This window comes from Symphalangus syndactylus, chromosome 20 (assembly GCF_028878055.3).
Source record: "Symphalangus syndactylus isolate Jambi chromosome 20, NHGRI_mSymSyn1-v2.1_pri, whole genome shotgun sequence".
NCBI lineage: Eukaryota > Metazoa > Chordata > Mammalia > Primates > Hylobatidae > Symphalangus > Symphalangus syndactylus.
The window spans coordinates 50,126,920-50,144,069 of NC_072442.2; the positions used below are offsets into that span (position 1 = coordinate 50,126,920).

General features: G+C 41.2%; 2 protein-coding genes across 6 annotated transcripts in view; one reads left to right on the forward strand and one right to left on the reverse strand.

The window, feature by feature from the left end:
• Positions 1-783: 783 nt before the first annotated feature.
• On the reverse strand, positions 784-8,094 carry DDX5 (DEAD-box helicase 5). 4 transcript variants are annotated; one of them, XM_055256939.2, is made up of 14 exons: positions 7,763-8,086; positions 7,234-7,420; positions 5,839-6,004; positions 5,393-5,489; positions 5,152-5,285; positions 4,972-5,037; positions 4,595-4,736; positions 4,353-4,513; positions 4,092-4,264; positions 3,606-3,716; positions 3,326-3,387; positions 3,173-3,232; positions 1,712-1,936; positions 784-1,490 (listed from the first exon to the last, which is right to left on the reverse strand). In XM_055256939.2, the coding sequence occupies exons 2-14, from the start codon at positions 7,275-7,277 to the stop codon at positions 1,087-1,089; spliced, it is 1,845 nt and encodes a 614-aa protein (XP_055112914.1). In that variant the 5' UTR covers positions 7,278-7,420; positions 7,763-8,086; the 3' UTR covers positions 784-1,086. The 4 variants fall into 4 exon arrangements, with proteins under 4 accessions (XP_055112914.1, XP_055112911.1, XP_063485427.1 ...); XM_055256936.2 differs by having other exon boundaries at positions 7,672-7,832; XM_063629357.1 differs by lacking the exon at positions 1,712-1,936 and having other exon boundaries at positions 7,763-8,094.
• CEP95 (centrosomal protein 95) overlaps positions 7,917-17,150 on the forward strand; it is a 31,624-nt gene continuing 22,390 nt past the window's right edge. Inside the window, exons 1-4 of one of the 2 annotated variants that reach the window (XM_055256930.2) lie at positions 7,917-8,297; positions 9,762-9,890; positions 11,297-11,404; positions 15,377-15,487. In XM_055256930.2, the coding sequence (XP_055112905.1) occupies positions 8,279-8,297; positions 9,762-9,890; positions 11,297-11,404; positions 15,377-15,487 (367 nt within the window). In that variant the 5' untranslated portion in view covers positions 7,917-8,278. The remainder of the gene's footprint in view (positions 8,298-9,761; positions 9,891-11,296; positions 11,405-15,376; positions 15,488-17,150) is intronic. The other variant, XM_055256931.2, reaches the window with a different exon arrangement.

Here is a 17,150-nt window from a genome sequence, read left to right on the forward strand (position 1 = left end):
TTTCTAGCAATAAACCCATGTTACCTACCATGAAAACTTTTATTCACTGTGCTTTTGGTTATGTTGCCTCCTGATTAGTCATTAGTTTTAATGAGGTTTTTTCCTTGTGTTGAGTATGAATAGACCTTACAGTTTGAGGATCTCTAGAATTCCCTGAATTATTGGAAAGACATTCATGACTCCCAGTGTGACTAGTTAAGAGCCCCAGGGAGCTTGTGAAGACTAGAATCTACAAGTAACCTGCACTAAGAACGTTGTGCAAATTCAGTTAAGGAGACTCAAGCTTAGCTCCTGGCCATCTTAAAGGGCTAATGTATGTCTTTCACAGGTTTGTTCATTTCAGTAATTCACAGTATAGCCAAGAGCGTGAGTATAAATCTCTTGAAAAAGCCATTTATTTGGAGCTTTTTAAATTATAAACTTTGCAAAACAAAGTCACCCACGTTCTCACATTATATAGATGACCTTGTAGCTATTTTACTATCTTCTCATTTAACCATACTAGCAAATAAGGAAAAAGGCTATTAAATGACTCCCGATGTTGGGAGCTGACAAAGCTTTTACGCAATTTAGCCTGTAACTAGAAATTCACCTGTATCAATTCATTCTGACTCCTGCAATATGAATAGCTCATTATAAAGAAGGGCCTTCTGATTCCCCCTGCCTCCCAAATAAAAAGGAGCAGTCATTTGTTTTCATGGAAAAAACAAAAACAAAAACCAGACCATCTAAGCAGTTTTACATGACATTATATATATAAAATAAAGTACAATTTCCACTTAATTCAGTCTTCAAATATTTTTTATTGGAAGGCCATGCATTGCCTTCATTTATTGTATTTCAAATCACTGTACATTTACTTTTGTGAAAACACTGCCTGCATTTTCTAGTACAAAAAAAACCTAAAAATTGTTTCAGGAATGTAGAGAAATATCCAACTTAAATAGCGAAAAAGTGCACCATAATTACTGCTGCACTGCAGTCATTTCTGCAATTCCCATGTTTCTTAAATAACTATCTTGTCAGATAACACACAATATAAAGAGCAATTATGAAAAACAGACATTTACATATACTTCTAAAGTCTTATTGAGAATATCCTGTTGGCATTGGATAACCAATCATAGGTGCAGCTGCAGTAGCAGGATATGCATATGCCTGTTGGTTCATACCATTGTGCATATTTGGAACATTACTTCCGTATTGCTGAGTGCTATCATAACCATTCTGGTAAGTCCCTGTTGGATTACCAGTCCTAAAACTGGTCTGTATACCAGCAGACACAAAATTACTTCCAAAGCTCCCATTGGTGTAATTTGCAGCACTGTAAACACCATTCTGAGTTTTTGCCCCAAAATCTCTTTTAAGCAGGCTAGAGTAACCTCTGTCATAATTTTCCCTGTCTCTAAAGGTATTAAATCCACCCCTTTTGCCCGCAGAGTATCTGTCCCGACGGTCATCCTTCATGCCTCCTCTACCCCTGGAACGACCTGTTAAGAAAATAATAATTGCAAATTGATCAATTATGTCTATGACACAAATCATTGTGGACAGAAACAGATCTATTCATGGTAGGCGTGAAACGTTTTTACAATTTTTCAGCTTAAGTTTTCACATTCAAGGTTTTACTCACCCTCCAATACCATTTAAATGGATTTGTAGACAACGATGTGACTCATAACTACCAACATTTCCTATCAGTCATCCTTACCTGAACCTCTGTCTTCGACCAACTGAAGCAACTTGGGATTAATTGCTTGATTAGCTTCACGAAGCACAGAGATAAGGTCGCTCACTTGCTTTATGTTATTAGGTGTAAAGAAAGTGTATGCTGTGCCTGTTTTGGTACTGCGAGCAGTTCTTCCAATTCGATGAATATAATCCTCTGAGGAGTTAGGGTAGTCATAATTGATGACAAATTTCACATCTTCCACATCTGTAAGGTGTTGCAGTGTGGCAAAATAGCAATGTACGGAGTTTTGCACACCACAACAGCCAGACCAAAAATAAAAAGTTAGACAATTGTATTCCCAAGAAGGTACGGGCTGCAAAAAATACAGTTAAAATGGTTATCCATTTCCTGTAGGAATACCATTGAGATTGAAAAAAGAAAAAAAAAGCACATGTCATCTGTATAATTCATCACCCACCCAGTGACAGACTCTGTCAAAAGGAATGTGTATTCCCTAGCACATTCCCAAATCAGCAAGTTCCCCTTACAGATCATCAAGTGACATCTGAATGCTTCTGCGCAGTAGGGCCACTTAAAGTTTCACAGCAACCTCTTCATGTGCTCATTTTGAGGACCTTGAAACAAAAAAATGTACAAGGTCCTTTGCATTACACATTCATCAGAAGTTCAAAATTCTGGCCACACTGCTTGTCTTGCCAAGACCTTACAACCGCAGCTGCAAGAAAACATACCTGTCCCCCAAAAGTTGTTTTTATGCACTGTGTCTCGTCTAGGCAAGCGCTTCCAAGAAGCCAGGATTCACTTGAGAATGTGTCTCTCTCTGGCAGGTCTCGACATGACGACTACTGTGTAGGTGAGGGAGGAACTTTCAAAGCACTTTCTTTTCCCACTTACTATGTGTGAGAAGTTGCTCCTGCCCTACATCTCATGTGCCAGTACTCACCAATTTGTAAAAGACTTAGTACCTTTTAAAGCTGCTCTCTCCATTTCAAACTTGAACAAAAATTTCATTGAACATTGAAGTTTGGAAATATTTCTTCGACATTTCAGCAAACTCACTGAAACTCAAAGACCCACAGATCACAGTGAACGGTTTGAAACAAGGCTGTACCATGGCAGTCATGCAAAGCATGGGACAGAAGAAATACCACGGCAGTGAACTGTGAGGATAACTTCCATATTTTCCCTCGGAGAGAACAGTTTACGGGGCAGAGGTGGTATGTTCTGCCTTTTGAAGATTACTGGCACACGTTCAGCTTTTTCACCTCTCTAATCGACTGGAAGCAGCCAGCCGATCACTAGTCCTCCATCCCCCTCGAGTCCTCCGATTGTCATGCCTAGGCCTTGCCACAAAGACAGCACCTTTATGTGAAAAAAACTTAGAAAAAATGCAGGTTAAAGAAAGCAATAAACTTTCTTTAAAAAAGTTAAATGGACGTCTTCTGGGAAACCAAGCCATGAATGCGAGTTTGTACTAACCTAGCCCTCTGGAGGCCACATCTGTAGCAATCAGAATAGGAGCTTTTCCATGTTTGAATTCTACAAAGGAAGGCATATACATGATCAATTATCTGAGCAGAATTCTAGCTAGGTTAAGAAAGGGGGAAAAAATACTTCATTTGAAATATTTACCATTTAGAACCCAGTCACGCTCTTGTTGACTCTTGTCACCATGGATACCCATGGCAGGCCACCTAAGTTAAAAGACAAGTTGTATTATTAAACTCACATTGAAAGCCTCAGACTCCAGTGCTTGACCACTTTTGGTCACAGATCTCTTTAATTTCGCCAGAAATGAAAAAGAGTTAAATTCACTATCAGATATGAAAAAATCCACTGCTTGTGATCCAAGTTTGCCCTTTCCTAAGCTCAGTTCTAATAAATCTGCTTCAATGGAGGAGCTCACACATACCCATCTCTCCTCATTTTTCTGGTAAGCTCATCACATCTTCTTTTGGTTTCCACAAAAACAATGGTTTTATTCTCCTTCTCACTCATGATCTCTTCCATTAGACGAATAAGTCTAGTAATAGGAGAGAGAAAGAAAAATCCTGAGTTTTAAAAGACCATTGCTAGGGCCACACATTTATGGTCAGCAAAACATTAAGTTCAATTTACATGGCTGGAAGTCAAAGACGAAACACCTGCTAATCCACTTATTGAGCAGTTTGACCCTTGGTCCTTAAGTCAACCAGGGGACACATGAATTCCTTCTATAGGAAAGCTACAAATGGTGACAGCCATTGTTTGAAGGATTCAAGAAATTTTCAGGACTAATAGGCTAACTAAACGAAATCACACCAACTGAAATAACCTAAAACAACTCACCAAACAATGATCCCTCAATTTTACAGCAAAGTTGTTAGGAAGCGAATATAACAGAGTTAATAAAACTTACTTTTCATCCTTTTCTACGTCATGACACACATCCACAATCTGAAGAATGTTGTGGTTTGCACTCAGTTCAAGTGCACCAATGTTTATATGAATATAGTCTTTCAGGAAATCTTCAGCAAGCTGTCTTACTTCTTTTGGCCAAGTCGCACTCCACATTAGAGTTTGCCTATCAGGCTAATGGATTTTGGGGGGAAAAATTAGTACCAGACTCTAAGAGTGAAAACAGAATTCAGTTTGATCACATATTTCGAAGGACACTTACTCTTATTTGATCCACAATCTTCCTTATTTGGGGTTCAAAGCCCATATCAAGCATTCTATCTGCTTCATCAAGGACAAGGTAGGTTGTTCTTCTCAGATTGGTTTTCCCACACTCTAAAAAGTCAATCAGTCTTCCAGGTGTTGCAATACAGATTTCCACACCTTTAATTAAACACATAAGCGTAACTACAATACCTAGGATATTTAGCACCAATGACAAATAAAACCCTTTTCATTACATACCTCTCTCCAAATCACGTATTTGTGGTCCCTTGGGAGCACCACCGTAGATACAAGTAGACTTCAAGCGACATGCTCTACAATATTCAGCAGCTACTTGCTGCACCTGTTGGGCCAGTTCCCGAGTTGGTGCCAGCACCAAACACTAAGGAAAGAAAAACAGCTTTCAGCACAAACCTGGATACTAGTTTTAAACTGCTAACTTATTAGTTATGCTAGCAGATCCTTTCTTCATGTGTTGTCCAATACCCAAAGCAGCTCCAGCTGAATAGGGTGAGCTAACCTCTATATCAAACCACCACAAATGATTACATCTTTAGCTATGTAATCTAACATCTGTACATTATGCTTCTAATAAAAAGTTATAAACATATACTTACAATAGGCCCATCGCCTCTCTCTAGGAATGGCTGATGATTGATGTGGACAATGGCAGGAAGCAAATACTATTTGGGGTGAAGGTGGGGACAAACAGAAATCACATTAAAATACTCGTTTTTAAATTACCATTACATTTTCCTGCATATATCAGATCAACTCAAGAGTTCTCCCAAACTTACAGACAATGTTTTCCCAGATCCAGTCTGTGCCACTCCAACCATATCCAATCCACTTAGAGCAACTGGCCATCCCTGAGCTTGAATAGCAGTGGGTTCAGTGAAATTCTGTCTTGCAATAACATCCATGACATTTGCTATAATTAGTGACAGATATTTAGTAAAAATTAGTGATGCCATGAAAAAGAGGGGGTAGGTGGAAACAAAAACACAGGAGTAGGTAGAACTGAAAAGTAGCACTTACCAGGGAAATTGGCTTCATAAAAATTTAGAACTGGCTTCGGGCAGTTGTGACCTCTAACTGTAATTTCCTTGCTTCTTCTATATGTTTCCACCTCTTGCTGCAAAACAAATTATAAGTCTTAAAATTCATGACAACCACCCCTAGCTAAATACTAACTGATAAACCCCTAACTTCATAATTTAGTAACTAGTTTAAAGTAGCCTTCATTTTAATCTGGACCCACCTATGAACACCCTATTATGACAAAAAAAATTTATTGTTATACTCAACCTAAGTAAAATCCCAAAGCCACCTATTTCCAAAAGTGAGTCACACCTTTCCCAATTATTAAGTCAGAAAATATAACTCTACCAAAATTGAGTTATTTGCAAAACACCTGTCAGAATTTCATTTACTAGAATCCATGATCGAGTTACAGCCTGATAAAACCACATGAATTTACTCACTGCTGTGCGCCTCGCCAAATCAGGGTGCTCTTGATAAAAATTCTTCTCAAATTTGGGCAGCTCATCAAGATTCCACTTCTTTTTAACTAATTTCTCCCCAGGGTTTCCAAACTTCTTTCCAGATAAGGGCCCTGCCCTACTTCCTCCAAATCGGGGTGCACCAAACCTGGAATGAAGAAAAAACGTTATTCACATTTTCAAATGGCTATACCTAGGCTTCTGTATAGATTTGTTTGCCATCCATTGGCACAAGCTAAAGACCACTGAAAACAGACTTCGAGAGGTAAACCTAGCACTGTCCTTAGTGAAAATCTCTCTCTCAACAGCCACAGTTAACATTTCCCGTAGTCCCAAGTACACACTACTTAGGTCATGTAAACAGCCTGGGATTTATCATGTCGGAAGCCGGGGATTTATCATGTCGGAAACTTGTCACCCAGATGGCAGAATTTGGGATTAGACACCACTTCTTGTGGTTACTATAATCTTCCCCACCAGTCTAGCAATTCACTATCAGGGAGAACAAGGCTACATGAACCGAAGAGCATCACAACGATGTTACTCATATGGCCGTTTTCAAGCCAAACAGCTTTAGTGGTAAGAACCTAGACAGTACAGACATCGATAACACAACAAGGATTTTCTCAGAAACACTTCTGCTAGCAAACCGAGCTGGCGGGACGCCGCGGTAGAGCTCCGGATCAACGAATCAAAATTATATAACGCAAGAAAAAAGAAAAGGAGGAGCCGGCGACTACCGGGGGAGGAGTCCCGGCCCGGGCGGAGCCGGCCGGGCGGCGTTCCCGCTGGGGCGGCGCTTCCCCCTTTGTCTCGCATTTCTCTCTGCGCCACATTTTCTCGACGCTGCCATTTTGAGCTCCTCCGCCGGGCGGGGTAACAAAGGCGCCGCCGCCATGTCCGAGGCCGGCATTTTGTACCCGCGACTCAGCCACATGGCTGATGCCGGCCGCCCTCCTACCTCCACAGCGCTAGTGGCTTTGGAAGTGGTCCCCTCGCTCCCACAGAATGCCCGGCCACCCCAAAAACACCTCCCGAAAGGCCGCACCCAACAGATGCTCCTTAGTCTGCCTCGAAGCGTCGCGCTTTCATCCGCACAATACGCTCCCTCTGAATTCCCTCAACAGCTACCAAATGGCAGCCGCCCCGACGGCTCCCCGACCCCCACACAAAAAGCAAGCTTGAAAACACTACACCGTCAAATCTCTTCAAATCACCGTTACGTGAATATCAAAATGGCGCAAGCCTTCGGGAAAGGAGATCCCAAGATAGCCCGGAAAGGCCGAGTCCAAGCCGCAAACCCCCGCCCGCCGCCACCCTGACCCGCCCTCCCATCCCCCCACCGGCCAGGCCTGACAGCTTGGCTCCCAAACTCACCCTCGATCCCGGCCGCGGTCTCGGTCACTCGAATAACCCGACATGGCGTCAATGGTTGCGGTTGTGGGGGAACGAAGTATACAGAAAAGCGTGCGACGAATCGCTGGAAATGGCCTCGACGACGGCGAAGCCTTGCGGGGGCGGCAGCGGAGGAGGGAGGGCGATGACAACAGCCAAAGCTGCACAACTAAAGACCGGTAGAAATGAATGAGGTGCCGGCCGCTTTCCGGCAGCCGCTTTTATATTCTGGACCGCCTCCTACGCCGCAAGGAACGCTGGGAGCCGCTCCATGACCTAATCTCCCCGCCCCTCGCGCATAGGCCGCAACGCCCGCCGGCGTTCCGGGATCGCTGCGCTTTCACCCCTCCCCGCGCCGCTCTCTCAGGTCAGGGCCCACCCACCATTGGAATGCCTCATTCTGCACTCTCTTGACCTCACCTTCTTCTCGTCTTTCCACACCTCGAGCAAGCCACCCCGCCCTTTCCCAAGCCCAGCCAGACGATAAAACAGCCAGCCCAAGCCCACCCACCCTAGCCACTCGGAGATGTTTACGTCTCCAAAGAGTCCTCACGCCTGTAACCGAGAGGGGGAAGGCGGGGCCTGGCGTTGTCACGTGACCGTATCACTGCGAACCACCGGGAGAGCGGGCGGCACTACTTCCACGTTGACGTCGGCGGAGGGATACACAACGAAATAGCTCGCCGGAAGTGCGCTGCCCGCGCCCCGGGACCCGCCCGGGCTGCAGGCTGATTTGGACAGTCCGACCCACAGGTCTGACAATTGTGTGACGGGTTTTGGCCGGCGGAGAATGGTCTCTAAACTTCCCAAACCGCTCCCGTGGCACGTGTTGTGAAAGGAAGTGCTCCTCTGATGACCAATCAGCGGCGAGAAACTCTTTTAACGTCCCTCCCTCTTTCACGCCTCCTTCCCCGCGCTTTGGTTCGTGCGCCCGCCCCCCAGCGTCGGGTCTGCGTGGATCGGCCCTTCCAGGACACCGTCGCCTGCCAGGCCGCGTCGGAGTGTGGTGGCGACCTGCCTCCGAGACATGGCCGGCTCGGAGGCTGGTGAGTGTCTCCCTGGGGTCCCAGTATGTGTGGACTGAAACCGTCCACCTCCAGGGAGGCCTCGGGATAGCCTAGACTGGGTCTGGGCTGTCGGCGGTTCTCGTGACCTTCAGACGCCGCGTCGCGGTGGCGGGTTCCCTGGATAGGGTCTCTCAGCTTCACCCCCTCTTCCCTTCGAGGCCGTGGAACAGCAGTATGCTGTGGGAGAGAGAGAGGCACTGGGGCGAGGCCGGTAGGACACTCGGGTCCTGGCTGCAAAAGGAGCGGTCAGAAGGATGGTCCCCGGACTTGTCTTTTTGTGGGGCGTCTAGCCGCTGTCTGTGTGCCCTCCGCCCTTGCACTATGGGCCCTGAGGTCGTACCTGCTTTTGTATTGGTCTTTAAAGGAACAGCATTCTTACGATTTATTCATGCCCCTGCCACAGTAGAATAGTGGTGCTTTTTTCTCTTCAGTGCCCTCTAGAGTCATGGGCTTTGTCTAGCACCGCTTTTGAAGAGCTAATTAATTTGGTTGTCTAGGACGCTTTCATCCTTTTCACAAGGACTGCGTACAAACCAGTTGTCATGGTTTGGCCAGCTGTGAGAAATGGGCGTGGAGAGGGGGATTATGTGCGTGGAAAACACACTCTCATTCGTTTCCAGAACGTTATGTGTCCAGAACATAGTGGAGATGTTTGTTTCTAATACCGATTGAAAGTGCTTTCCTATCAATCGCCAGGCATTTCAAGGAACAAGTATTTTAAGCTTTCTAAGTTACTTTTGGTAGAGAAACCGTTAAACTTTGCAAATCCCAGCAATATCTAGGGGAGAGGAGAATGTGGAACGCAGGAAACGTCAACAGTATTGCTAATTCTGAGCTTCATGTACTTCCCATATTTTCTTTCATATAGATCGATATAATAAAAAAGAAAAACTAACAAATGCATTAGCGTTGATGTTGTCATTATACCAGTTCTTAATAGCCTAAGTTTAATCACCACTTTTTCCGGCACCAGAGAAATCCTGACTTGCTCAAGATAATTGAGTAAACACAAGACCAATACTATTGGGAGTTCGAAGCAACATCCATTAATGAGTTTCTACTAACCTGGGATTATCATTAAACTGTTGTTTATGACATAACATTCCTGTTTACTTGTAAATATGTTTTAACTAAAAACACCCATGTGAGGCTTATATAAGTAACTTAAGATTTTAGGCTGCAACAGTAACAATTGAATTTGCAGTATAGTTTTAACTGTATAGAAATTACAGCACTCTGGAAATCATCCCAAGAAATTAAATACATCTTTTTAAAAATCATGCCTAAAGGGTCTTTGAAATTCCATAACAATCAAATTCCTTATCTTCTACAAAGTTCAATGTCTGTTTTTGTTGGGGGGGAGGTTGTTGGATTTTTTAAATGTGTGTGTGATTTTTTTCTGGTGGTATTTTAAGACTGATCTTTCCCCCTTTATCCCAACAGAGTGGGTAACCATTGCCAATAACCTTCTTTTTAAGTGTCATATACATCTGAGAATACATGAACTTCAAGACTGTGATGCTAATGTTTTTATTGCTCTTTATCAGTCTATTTTGGGAGAAAAGGTACCAGGTAAGAATACTAAAAGCAGGAGTAATTTTGCCTGTATCTTAGGCCAGAAGTTTTTAGTCCTTTAGTTAGATTCTTTGGCATTTATAAAATTTCATTTTCTCTTTGCCTATATCTTTTTTTAATATTGCATATTGAATTCTATATTAATATACAATATTAAAATAAATATTGTGTATTAAATTGTATTTAGTATTGCATATTGTATAATTATAATATTGTATTCCTTAAGGAATACCCTGTGGAAGCCACTCATAATAATGGCCTTAAGCAGATCAGTTTGAGGGCTCCTGATGATCACGGCTTAACCTAATCATGGCTATTGCCTTGTGAAAGTTGCATCCTTTCTGTAAATATACCTTCAAAGGTTGTAAAATTGAGTGGAGCTTGGGAATTTATTGGATCCTGTTACTTAACCAGTGCTAGGGATAAGAATTGATATTTGTAGTTGATGAACCTAATTTACCAAGACAGTTAGTAAGCGCGTATGTCCTTTCATCTTGCTCACATCTCACTATGTTTAAGACCAGGGTGGTACCAACTCAGCTTAAGTGATCATCCCGTCTACCTCCCAAAGTGATAGGATTACAAGCATGAGCCACCATGCCCAGCCTGTGCTGACCTTTTAAATCTTTATACCAATAATTCTAGTTGGCTGTTCAAAAGGACATATAAGGGCCGGGCGGGGTGGCTCGCGCCTATAATTCCATTGCTTTGGGAGGCTGATCACTTGAGGCCAGGAGTTCAAGACCAGCCTGGCCAACATGGCAAAACGCCATCTCTGCTAAAAATACAAAAATTACCCAGGCATAGTGGTGCACGCCTATAATCCGAGCTACTACTTAGGAGGCTGAGGCAAGAGAATTGCTTGAGCCGGGGAAGCAGAGGTTGTAGTGAGCGAAGATCATGCCACTGCATTCCAGTCGGGGCAATAGAGCGAGACCCTGTCTCAATAAATAATAAACAAACATATATATATATATATAAACCCTCCTTGAATGCCTGCTGTGTTTTTTTTTTTTTTTTTAGAAAGTAGCCCATAGTTACAGGTTAAAGTATCATGTCTTGGCTCCTTTATTAGACTATTAGCTGTCTTTGAATTTAGGGACCACTTTATCTTCCTTAACATGGTGCTTCTTGTAGAGCATGTTCATATATATGGTGTAATATTCAACCGTATTCAACCAGTCCAATATTGATAAATCGGTTCAATCAATAAATACTCAACCAATAAAGATTCTGCTGTGTAGAGTTCAGGGTTTATTAACTTTATCTGTACTTTACAGCATGTTCTGTTTGGGCAGAGCCTTTACAGCAGTTGAGCATATTCAGTATCCTATTGAGAGACAATGAGATGAAAACTTGACCTCTCGTGGATGCAAAATTATGTGATTTTTTTCCCCCCGCAGACCTCATAGCTATTCCTAGGAGTCAAGAGGATGATGCACACAATGTACAAGCTGTAATTGATTCACTGGCCTTGGATTACTTGCAGGTCAGCTTGTCTCACATAACAGGTTGGTATATATATAACTATCACATAATTATGCATTTTAGTAAAAGTAATTTTACAACCATAGACATTGTTTACTTAACCAGATGAGTGAGCTTATGGAGTAGACCAAATTGTAAGATTGAGCTAAGACAATCAACTGATAGAGGTCAGGTCCATACATGAGAACTTTTCCAGGAGAGCTGAACATTGATTTTGCAATTAATCTGGGTCTGAAATGTAAATATCCTAGCTGGTAATTTGAGGTGTGTTTTTTGTTTTTATGTTATGTTGTTTTATTTATTTTTATTTTTTGATTCAGTGTCTCTGTTGCCCAGGCTGGAGTGCGGTGGCACAATCACAGCTCACTGCAGCCTTAACCTCCTAAGCTCAGGTGATCCTCTCACCTCAGCCTCCCTGGTAGCTGGGACTACAGGTGTGCATTACCATGCCTGGCTAATTTTTTCTATTTTTTGTAAAGACAGAGTTTCGCCAGTTGCCCAGGCTAGTCTGGAACTCTTGGGCTCAGGCGATCCACCTGGCTCCGCTCCTGAAATTGCTGGGATTACAGGCCTGAATCACTGTACCTGGCTATTGGGGAACCTGCCCCAATAGTCACGTAGTTTCTTTTCTATTTTCTCTAAGCGTCGGCTGGTTTGAGAAATAAAGGGACAGAGTACAAAAGAGAGAAATTTTAAAGCTGGGCGTCTAGGGGAGACATCACATTTCGGTAGGTTCCGTGATGCCCCACAAGCTGCAAAAACCAGCAAGTTTTTGTTAGGGATTTTCAAAAGGGGAGGGAGTATACGAATAGGGTGTGGGTCACAGACATCAAGTACTTCACAAGGTAATAGAATATCACAAGGCAAATGGAGGCAGGGCGAGATCACAAGACCACAGGACCAGGGCGAAATTAAAATTGCTAATGAAGTTTTGGGCACCATTGTCATTGATAACATCTTACCAGGAGACAGGGTTTTGAGAGCAACCCGTCTGACCAAAATTTATTAGGCGGGAATTTCTTCTTCCTAATAAGCCTGGGAGCGCTATGGGAGACTGGGGTCTATTTCACCCCTACCAGTCTACAGACCATAAAAGACGGCCATGCCTGGGGGGCCATCTATAGACCTACCCCTGGGCGCATATTCTCTTTCCCAGGGATGTTCCTTGCTGAGAAAAAGAATTCAGCGATATTTCTCCCATTTGCTTTTGAAAGAGAAATATGGCTGTGTTCCGCCCGGCTCACCAGTGGTCAGAGTTTAAGGTTATCTCATCTTATTCCCTGAACAATTGCTGTTATCCTGTTCTTTTCTTCAAGGTGCCCAGATTTCATATTGTTCAAAACACACATGCTCTACAATTTGTGCAGTTAACGCAATTATCACATGGTCCTGAGGTGACATACATCCTCCTCGGCTTATGAGATGACAGGATTAAGAGATTAAACACAGGCCTAGGAAATCACACAAGGGTATTGATTGGGGAAGTGATAAGTGTCCATGAAATCTTTACAATTTATGTTTAGAGGTTGCAGTAAAGACAGGCATAAGAAATTATAAAAGTATTAATTTGGGGAACTAATAAATGTCCATGAAATCTCCACAATCCACGTTCTTCTGCCATGGCTTCAGCCGGTCCCTCCGTTTGGGGTCCCTGACTTCCCACAACACCTGGCCATATTGTTTTATTTTAAAGCATGCTAATGCTATTTGTTTGTGATAGCTAAAAATTAGAAGCACCTAAATGTCCATTAGTAGGGGTTGGTTAAATAAATCATGATAGCTGCATACAGTGGACTGCTCTGTGGCTGTAAAAGATGATTGAATATGCTCTTTTTGCACAATGTTCCGTGTTAGGGGAACACTCTTTAGCATATGTGATGCGAGAAAAATGTAGTACAATTATAATGGTAATGTGCAGGGTAGTATGCTAGTGTTTGTAAAAACAAAGGTGTGCAGAAGATATTTGCAGTTGTTTGCAATCAGAAGAACTCTAGAAGCATATACAAGAAACTCTTAATACTGATTGCCTCCAAGAAAGGGAACCTCAGGGTTGCAGGACAAAGGGACAAGAACTTTCACTGTATACTTTTTGTACTTTCTGAATTTTGAGCCATATCTACTCAGAAATTTTTTACTGTAATTAAATCTCCAAAATAAAGTATACTATGCTGTATTCTAAAACCAAGCATACCAAATATATTTATAAATCACTATATTATGTGTATTTCATTTATGTTTAGAAATGAAAGATTATTCCAGTAAGTTATTTCAAGCTTATGAATAGAGGGAATATTGACGATGTGAAACTATAATCACAAAAAGAGGATTTATACTGTTGATTTATTCTTTGATAGTTGTAAAAGGAGATAAATGTTAATCAGGATAAGTCCTGATTTACATCTCTTAATTTGAGACTGACAAGAACAAATTTTTGCGAAGAGAATAAAATGCTCTTCTGTCTTAAGTTTTTTAATGCAGTTCTAGGTGAGTCAATGGGTAAATCAGTTTGGAGATAATTTGAGGGATACTCCCATAGTTTCCCTCTTTTTTCTTTTTTTTCAATTTGTAATTGCTTTATCACCCAAGTAGGACAAGTTCTGGTATTTGTGCTTGTTAAACATATTATAGCAGGGTTATAAACATATATGTTTGTAAAACTCTTTAATGCAGAGCTGTTTTTGACAGATTACACCCACCCCATGAAAAATTGTAAAACAGTTTCTCCTGCAGCATGAAGCACTGCATTCTGGCTGGCAGTCTTAGTTGCTAGGTTGTCAGTATACTCCCCATCCTAGAAACTGAAAAGTTTTGAGGATGCTCTTGGGATATACTTAGGTATTTTTAAGCCAGAAAAACATGTCCAAAACCAAGAGTTCTGGTTCATTGTTTTAAACGAAAAAACTGTCAAACGTTGTCATTACTAGTAGCAGTATAAAACGTCAAATTTCTGGTTTAGGTTTGTTTTGCATCATGGCTGAGGTTACGAATGGCTGGATTCTCCCAAATGTCAAATTTCTACACTGCTTTTCCCATATTGGTGTGAACTCATGAGAATGCCAGGCATGATCTCCCAAAGGACAATCAGTATCACAAGAGTTAAGTACTATCTATACTTGAGGTTGATTTGGAGTCCATTTCAGGTGACATTAAATATGTCAAGTTTCCATGCTTTTTGCCAACCCATTTCTATTCAACATTTCAACCTAAACATTTATATTAAAAATCTCTTATGGAGCAGGTACTGTGCTAGGGACTGTGCTATAATCTATGAGTGTAAGTTATGAGTATGAAGTGGATATGGTAGGAGATGTAGCTGGAGACACTGAAGATGGGGTGAGATTTAAAAAGGTTTTATATGCAGGGCTTATATTTCAGAAAGGGAGCCAGGGAAAGGATTTTAATCAGAAAAATGGTATGATCTACACAAAATGAGGAGTTAACAAATATGGGGGGTTATGGTGGAGAATTCAGGAATTCCCGATGAAAGTATCCCAACAAGTTGATTGTTTTTTTTTGTTGTTGTTTTGATGTTACTCTGCTGCTATAATCTTCTGAACAAACCACCGTTTAGAATAGGATACCACAATCTGAAACTGTTCTCTCCTGCCACTTTTTCCCACCAATCTGGTGAAGTTCTGTTTAGCTGTAATATATTTTGGTATAAATCTTACTAGAGGTGTTTTCTTAAGTCCAATTATTTTGCTTCTCCAGAAAAGGAAGGAATATGCCAGTGAATTGTTAGACACCATATTTAAAGCTTCCCCCTTTTTTTCTCCAAATATAATCAGGCAGCAGGAAATTGGTGTTTTTAATATTTATAGTTGTTTCACCTGTGTTCTTTTTTTTTTTTATTTAATCTCCAAGGAGCTGTAAGTTGGTATATGTTGCCTGTATTCTTAAATGGCATTTTCACAATGTTATATCCAAGTTTCAAGATTATGAAGCTTTCAGATTTCATGGTTAAATTTTTTAATAGCTCTATATTCTGTCTCCAGGAGAAAATATAGTGAAAGGAGATAAAGAATCTATTAAGAATCTCCTGGAAATATTTGATGGTTTGTTGGAGTATCTTACAGAACGCATCAGTGAAACATCTCATGAGAAAAGTAAGTTTAAGAATGGATATTTGGTTTGGTTTACCTTTTATGATATGCCCCTTTTGCCTTTTATCTTTTTGTGTATTTTTCTTCATAGGAATCAGATTCATAGTTGTAAATTTCAAATTCTTATTGTTCCAGCTGGTTGGAAACTGTCTTAGATTGTCATCATGTTCTTTATCAACTTGGATGTTGCTTATAAATTACTTTAAAACTAATTTATGCTAGAAAGGTAAATTTCTGGCTAAATTATTTATTGTCCTATGATTGCATAAAATTTCTTACTCCAAAATTTTGTGTTTCAGAACTGCCATTTATGGTAAATATTTGGATGTTACTGAGGCATCAACAGGAAGAATTGGTGCATTTGTGTCTTTAGCCTGCACTTAACATTTGTGACAGCCTAAATATTTGTCATTGCAAAAAGTAAAAGAACTTAACTGTCTTAATAATTTGAGATTAAGTAAATAATGCTGTTGGTCGTGAATGGAATAATATATTACCTGTTCTTATGTTGAAAAGTTATCAAAAATAAATTTTCAGCAACTACAATTTACATAAATTCGAATACAAATTAAGACAAAAAATTGGGGTAGGCTCATCCTCCATTCTCACTTTGTTTATAGTGAGACCCGTGATTATAACATTTGAAATTAATCTTAAAGTCTTTAGTTAGAGATAGTTTCCTACCTTTAATCATTGTTACTAAACTGTTTAAAAGCTGGGAGGGAAAATTGAAAAGTCTGCCACACTGGACATTTCTTTGTTTCAAAAATTGAGTGTTTTATACGCGTCTGGGTACTCTGGAAGGATTCCAAGCTGCTTGTCATGTTGATGCTCTCACACCTGTACTTGAGTCAGGGAGACAGCCATAAATACATACAATAAAAGCATAAAGGGGAAATTAGAACTAGGGGAGAGTATTGACAGGTGGAACTCACCTAATTCAAGGCTACCAGTAGGTATTTGTATGCTGTGTACCTTTTCAGTCTTTTTAGTAACAGGGTTAAGAGGTAGAAAACAACCTCTAAGTAAAGAGATTGAGATTAATTTGAAATGTAAAGAGAGCAGCAGTTTTTTACAGTTTAGTGCTTGCTGGCAGGAAGGGGAGGGATGGTAGTGCCTGGCTAATGATATGGCAGTGGGGATGAAGAGAGGAGGGGGCAACTGAGAGATACTTTTATGTGAGTCTGGTGGTGGTGAAAGACTGAAGGATATTCGCAGGGGAGATCAGCAGTATGTGGTGAGCTACTGGGGAAGTTGCTCAGATAGGCTTCCCTATATGACAGTACTTTAGCTGGACAGCATTTTCTTACAGTCTGCTTCTCATCTTTGCAGGTCTAATATATACTTACCTGGCAGTATTACCTAGAGCTGATCAGATTCTTCAAAATGCCAGTTAACAGTAATGGGAAACAAATCTTTATTATCACTAATCATATCAGCTGTGCAGGGCAGCTTCTACCTGGGACCTGAGCTAGCATTATCATTTACCACTGAAGAAGGAGGGGTTCGAAGGAAGACCATGGGTTCAGTGCTGGGTTCTGCCTCTCACTATATGACGGCAGCTCTCTTAAGCCTGTTTTCTCATCTGAAATTCTTTCATGGTTGTTGTGAAAGTTAAGTAAGTAGATATGTGTAAACAGTTGAGCACCCAGCCTAGCTCAGAGTA